This window comes from Condylura cristata, unplaced genomic scaffold (assembly GCF_000260355.1).
Source record: "Condylura cristata isolate star-nosed mole 26May11 unplaced genomic scaffold, ConCri1.0 scaffold00002, whole genome shotgun sequence".
In the NCBI taxonomy this organism is placed as follows: domain Eukaryota; kingdom Metazoa; phylum Chordata; class Mammalia; order Eulipotyphla; family Talpidae; genus Condylura; species Condylura cristata.
In genome coordinates, this window is record NW_004567103.1 from 51,429,038 (window position 1) to 51,435,858 (window position 6,821).

Genomic DNA, 6,821 nt, shown 5'->3' on the forward strand with positions numbered 1-6,821 from the left:
TGTGTACATATATATATATATATATATATCTGTGTGTGTGTGTGTGTGTGTGTGTGTTTTGCCGGTGTGTAGGAAATGACTTAATAGATTTAATTGATATAGACTTGCTTACTACCTAAAAAGATCTTCTGAAGAGTTTTTGTTCCAATTCTATTTACTTTTTACACAGGATTGAAATTCCGTCCATGGCAAACTGTTCATATTGTTGAGATCATAATAGATATGGGAAATCTTTTACCCATGTCATTATCATTCATGGAAAATAATGGGTAATGAGAATTTGGGGAGGCCATCTTAAACAGTTTGGATAAGTATCTAAATAAATGAACTTTTCCCTCCCCCAAATCCCTAGGCTTGAAGATGCAGTGGACGCCGGAGCATGCCCAGTGGCCAGAACAGCACTTTGACATCACTTCAACCACTCGGTCTCCTGCCCATAAAGTTGAAGCCTACAGAGGTCATTTGCAGCGCACCTATCAGTATGCCTGGGCCAATGATGATATATCTGCTCTGACTGCATCCAACCTACTAAAAAAATATGCAGAGAAGTATTCTGGCATTTTGGAAGGCCCCGTGGACCGACCTGTACTCAGCAACTACTCAGATACACCATCAGGACTAGTGAATGGTCGGAAAAATGAAAGCGAACCCTGGCAGTCTTCCTTGAATTCAGAAGCTGTGTATCCCATGAACTGTGTTCCCGATGTTATCACTGCCAGCAAAGCTGGAGTCAGTTCAGCTCTCCCTCCAGCAGACGTCTCTGCCAGTATAGGGAGCTCTCCTGGGGTGGCCAGCAACCTGACAGAACCAAGTTATTCAAGTAGTACCTGTGGAAGCCACACTGTACCTAGTCTTCATGCAGGGCTCCCATCTCAGGAATATGCCTCCGGATACAACGGATCATATTTGCATTCTACGTACAGTAGCCAGCCAGCACCTGCACTTCCTTCCCCTCATCCGTCTCCTTTGCATAGCTCCGGGCTCCTACAGCCGCCACCGCCACCTCCTCCTCCACCAGCCCTGGTCCCAGGCTACAATGGCACTTCTAACCTCTCCAGTTACAGCTATCCCTCAGCGAGCTATCCTCCTCAGACTGCTGTGGGATCTGGGTACAGCCCTGGGGGTGCACCCCCTCCTCCTTCAGCATACCTGCCTTCAGGAATTCCTGCGCCGACCCCTCTCCCCCCGACCACTGTTCCTGGCTACACCTACCAGGGCCACGGTTTGACACCTATCGCGCCCTCAGCTCTGACCAACAGTTCCGCGAGTTCTCTCAAAAGGAAAGCTTTCTATATGGCAGGGCAAGGAGATATGGACTCCAGTTACGGAAATTACAGCTATGGCCAACAGCGATCTACACAGAGTCCTATGTACAGAATGCCCGACAACAGCATTTCAAACTCAAATCGGGGGAATGGCTTTGACAGAAGTGCTGAAACATCATCCTTAGCATTTAAGCCAACGAAGCAGCTAATGTCCTCTGAACAGCAAAGGAAATTCAGCAGCCAGTCCAGCAGGGCTCTGACCCCTCCTTCCTACAGTACTGCTAAAAATTCATTGGGATCAAGATCCAGTGAATCCTTTGGGAAGTACACGTCGCCGGTAATGAGTGAGCATGGGGACGAGCACAGGCAACTCCTCTCTCACCCAATGCAAGGCCCTGGACTCCGTGCAGCTACCTCATCCAACCACTCTGTGGACGAGCAACTGAAGAACACTGACACGCACCTCATTGACCTGGTAACCAACGAGATTATCACCCAAGGACCGCCAGTGGACTGGAATGACATTGCTGGTCTCGACCTGGTAAAGGCTGTCATTAAGGAGGAGGTTTTATGGCCGGTGTTGAGGTCCGATGCGTTCAGTGGACTGACGGCCTTACCTCGGAGCATCCTTTTATTCGGACCTCGGGGAACAGGCAAAACATTGTTGGGCAGATGCATAGCTAGTCAGCTGGGGGCCACGTTTTTCAAAATCGCCGGTTCTGGACTAGTCGCTAAGTGGTTAGGAGAAGCAGAGAAAATTATCCATGCCTCTTTCCTTGTGGCCAGGTGTCGCCAGCCCTCGGTGATTTTTGTCAGCGATATTGACATGCTTCTCTCCTCTCAAGTGAGTGAGGAGCACAGTCCAGTCAGTCGGATGAGAACCGAATTTCTGATGCAGCTGGACACTGTACTAACTTCGGCTGAGGACCAAATCGTAGTAATTTGTGCCACCAGTAAACCAGAAGAAATAGATGAATCTCTTCGGAGGTACTTCATGAAACGACTTTTAATCCCACTTCCTGACAGCACAGCGAGGCACCAGATAATAGTACAACTGCTCTCACAGCACAATTACTGTCTCAATGACAAGGAGTTTGCACTGCTCGTCCAGCGCACAGAAGGTTTTTCTGGACTAGACGTGGCTCATTTGTGTCAGGAAGCAGTGGTGGGCCCCCTTCATGCCATGCCAGCCACAGACCTTTCAGCCATTATGCCCAGCCAGTTGAGGCCAGTTACATATCAAGACTTTGAAAATGCTTTCTGCAAGATTCAGCCTAGCATATCTCAAAAAGAGCTTGATATGTATGTTGAATGGAACAAAATGTTTGGTTGCAGTCAGTGATAACTTCTTTAAAAAAGAAAATGTAATGAATGTTGGCACACACACATAAAACCTGCTACATAGGGTTTAGAGCCCCTTTCCAGTAGTGTTTAAATCGCAAAAGGGTACTGGGGAAGACGACGATTAAATTGCATCTTTAGAGTCAGGGTAGATGTGGAGGAAAAAAGGCATCAAGCGAGAGCTTCTGATTTGAAAGCCCCAGATGACAGAAAGCATCTATTGATGCTCAGTTTGGTTCAAGTTAGACAACACTCACCAAGGAGCAAGGTGCAAGTGTGTTGATTTCAGAAGGACATGAACCTCGTGTGTTGATTCCATTCTGCTGTTCTCGAGATTTAGTTGCTGTCAAGTGCCTGGAGTGGTGCTTTATTTTTTGTTTGCCTCACAATTACATTGGTGGCATGTGCTAATATAAAGAGCTTTAACTTCAAACATTATTGGACTAAAGAGATGAACGGTTGTGTTATGACAGAAAACCAGATTTTTGCCATTTAAGAGCAACAGTATTCCTCAATCCTGTCTGTTCTGCAGTATTAAACTAAGAACAGGTAAAACAGGGTAACGGTAATCTGGACCTTAATTTCTGCAGTTCATTTCTTTTAATGTTCTTGTCTGCAAAAACTCAGGAAAGCGATTGTGATTTGTACAGTACCTCAAAGGAATGTGTTGAAAGCACTATGTACTGCTGAGAGTAATGGGATAGGCTTCAATGTTACTTTATATTAAAATGTATGTTTACCTCAACAATTGGAAAATAGCAAGGAAAATTTCTTTGAATGTATCCAGAAAAATACTGATGTGTGATACAACTGAAAATATTTACAATTTAAAGGAGAACTAAAAGGATTTTAAATCAAAGTTCTTTTACTGATTATGGGGAATTAACCAGAGCAGAATAATTCTTTATGTCAATAATTGCAAGAGTTCGTCGTACATTGCTCCTTGATATTAAGTGAAAATGGTCTTAAAAGGTACACTGGTTAGTGGAAAGCTACTTTTCCGTTTGTGTTAGTGTCTAAAACAGTCCGTCACAAGACTTGTTTAGGACCCTGAAAGTCACAGTACCTGAAAACAAGGACTGCCTTTTACTGCATAGGTGATAGTAGTGGTGGTGGTTTGCAAGTTATCTCTTAAAACTGCTGGGAATGGTGTCATTCTGTTCACTAATCTAGCTTATAGGCTCACCGTGATGTTTGATAGAATGCAGAAGATAGCAACCAAAACAATCAAATGATTCGATACAAAAACCCAATCAACCAACCAACATATATACATATATATATTCATACATATATACATACATATATTCATGTATGTATGTATACCACAAGGAAACTCTACATCCCTTCTCCTTTTTGATCCCTCTCTTGTCAGTGCAATTTTGCTTCTCGTTTTGAAATCTTCTGTGCTGTGTTCCTCCTACATTCATTTCTACCTCAGTTTTGTTACATTTCTCTTAGGAAAAAAAAAAGTAGAAAATTGGAAAAGACACACACAAACATACACGAGCACACAACCCCGCGGATGGTTTTCTAAACATGTTACTGTTTCCTCCACCTTTTCCCATGAATCTAGTTTCTGCAGACATCAGCCTTCATGCTTACTTCCATCTCAGCCCACCCCCGCCCAATAGCATATGTGGTGTTTTGTTGTTGTTGTTGTTTTTGTCATTTCCCATTCTCTCCTGCTCCCCACCAAGTTGTTCTTTGTATCCTTTAATGCTTTATGTGCAACTTCTCATCTGTAGCTGACTGACGTTGGGCAATGCCTCTGAGCAGACGGTGTAGGCTGTAGCTTTCCAAAGCCTCTGCCTGTGCATAGCAAAACAGCCTTGCTTTTTGAATGTATTTTTCTTTTTTTTTTTTTCTTCTTCCCCTTTTCAACTGAGAAATGCAGTAGCAAAACTGTTGCAAAGCACTGGCGATTTATGTATTCAAAAAGTGATGTACATTTTTAAAAAATTTAAATAAATGCAATGAGAAGCCCCAAGAAAGGTCTTTCTGTTATTGTTTTTTTTTCCTTCAAAAATTTTTACTGATTTCACCCACGATGTCAAATTACTGATACACTTAAAGAAAGCTATGATGGACTTCTTAGTCTTTACTCCCCTTTTTTCCCATTTTTCATGTTGAATAATCTGAGTGAATGAACCAGAAATCAATTTACTATAATACTTTATCAATTAAAACTGTGCTTACATATAAATATTCCATATTAAAAAGCAGTGCCTTTCATTAAGGATACAAAAGGATACAAAAAATACTATTTATGTCCTTTGCTTTTCACAAGTGAATAAACACTACAGACGTGTTCTACCCTGCACAGCTCTTGTTGTAAGGAAATTCTAATATCCCCATTAACTTGTAGGTTCATATTGATCTCACTGACAAGTTTACTTTGCACAGTGCTGACCTATTTTCTGTCTTTTAGACATTACATTTCATTTCCGCCAACATGCTGTGTTCACATGAAAGTAACTGGCAAGTTTTGACAAACCCGGTCTTATTTAGACAACTTTGGAAAATCTAATGCTGACCCACACTTTTGGGGGGGACTCCTCCCAGATAGTTAATGCCAAATATATGACTGCACTATTGTGTTTTACACTCATTTATAAAACTAAACATAACGTCATGCCTATTGGCATTTAGCTTTAAATAACTTTAAAAAGAAGTTTGTCATAAGAGTGGTCAAAATCCATGTATTTAGGAAGAAGCTGAAGTTATGTGTGAATTTCATTTAGCCTCAGAATTCTAGGATTTGGTCTCTTAGGAAATCGGTCATGAAGAAAGAGGTGAAGATCTTTTGGGGACACAGGCAGACTTTTGTATAGATGTTACTTTCTTGTGAGTCTTATTCTGCATGGTGGTATTATGAGCTCTTCTAGGTACTCTCCTAACAATGAGCTTCTTTCTCACCATTCCTTCTGGGGCTTAGGGTGGGGTCCGGGATTTGCATCCTCAGAAGTGTAAACATTCTTGTACAATCAATGATAGTACAACTGAGTCATCCAGGCTTCATACTCTTGGCCTCTTTTAGACTGCTAAGAATTTGGAGAAGGCTACTACTAATGAAGGTAAGGTAATGAAGCAGTCCAAATCCCATGCCCTCTGACAGGAGACTGAGCCAGCCCATTTAACAGCCCCTAATTCTTTTCACGACTGCTAGAACATTTCCAAATGGGACAAAAAAGAAGTAAAGGAAACTACTTCAGTTGAGGGATCAATAGAAATTCAGGAGGCAATTCATAATGACCTTATGTATGACACAAATGGAAATACTCATTTCTGGCATGCTTCTCACCAAAATATTTGGAACATTAGTGACAACATGGAAAACTTTGCTGACTGAGCTGATCAATGGAATGTGAAGGCAGTATACTTTAAGGCTATTTACTTTCACACAGAATGTTTATCTATTAGTCAGTTTGTATTCTACTCAAATGCAGATAGACGGGTATAATGTTTTCTTCTGCATTTGAAACCTATCAAGGAGAAAATAAACCATTCCACTAAAATACATAGGCCAAACACCATCTGGGCAAGTGATAAAAGCTATCCAGAGGCTATACTATGTAAAGTAGCAAGGTCAATTTACATGGGTTGCATAGTACTTGGCTATGCAGTTTTCAAAAGAATACTTCCCAAAAAAATAAATAAAAAGAGTCTAAATTAATTCCTACAATAGGTCTTTGTAAATTTAAATATATTTATGGTTTGGAAAATATGTTTTAGAGACATTTGGAATTTCTCTGAAAATGTGTCCAACTGCAGGCAGAAAGATAGTTCTATAATCCCATTCTCATGTTTCTTAGCAAGAATTGGTTATCATAATTATCAAAACTGTTATTTTGCAAAGTGAAAGGGACACAGTCTGTTGAATTATTGAGGCCACTAAAGTTCTAATATATATATATATATAAATATATATATAAAAATTAGTGTGTGTGTCTGTGTGTATGTATGTGTGCCATTTTCACTACCACCTATTTCAACTTTAACATCTATTTTGCATTAATCAGAAGCAACTGGTTTCTTCCTTTTCTTCATATGTGCAAAGATACACACGATCACTTTATAATTCAGCAAGTATTCTTTTAAAAAGTAAAGACTTCAGTTATCAAGTGATCTGCCAATTTTTAATATGAAGCACATTAGCAAACATGGAGCTATTAGTATTTCAGAATTCAAAACCAGCTGTACTTGTGACTAACC

General features: G+C 40.8%; 1 protein-coding gene across 1 annotated transcript; it reads left to right on the forward strand.

The window, feature by feature from the left end:
* Positions 1–359: 359 nt before the first annotated feature.
* Positions 360–4,094, forward strand: FIGN (fidgetin). Its single transcript, XM_004674599.2, has one exon. The coding sequence runs from the start codon at positions 361–363 to the stop codon at positions 2,605–2,607; it is 2,247 nt and encodes a 748-aa protein (XP_004674656.1). The 5' UTR covers position 360; the 3' UTR covers positions 2,608–4,094.
* Positions 4,095–6,821: the final 2,727 nt, after the last annotated feature.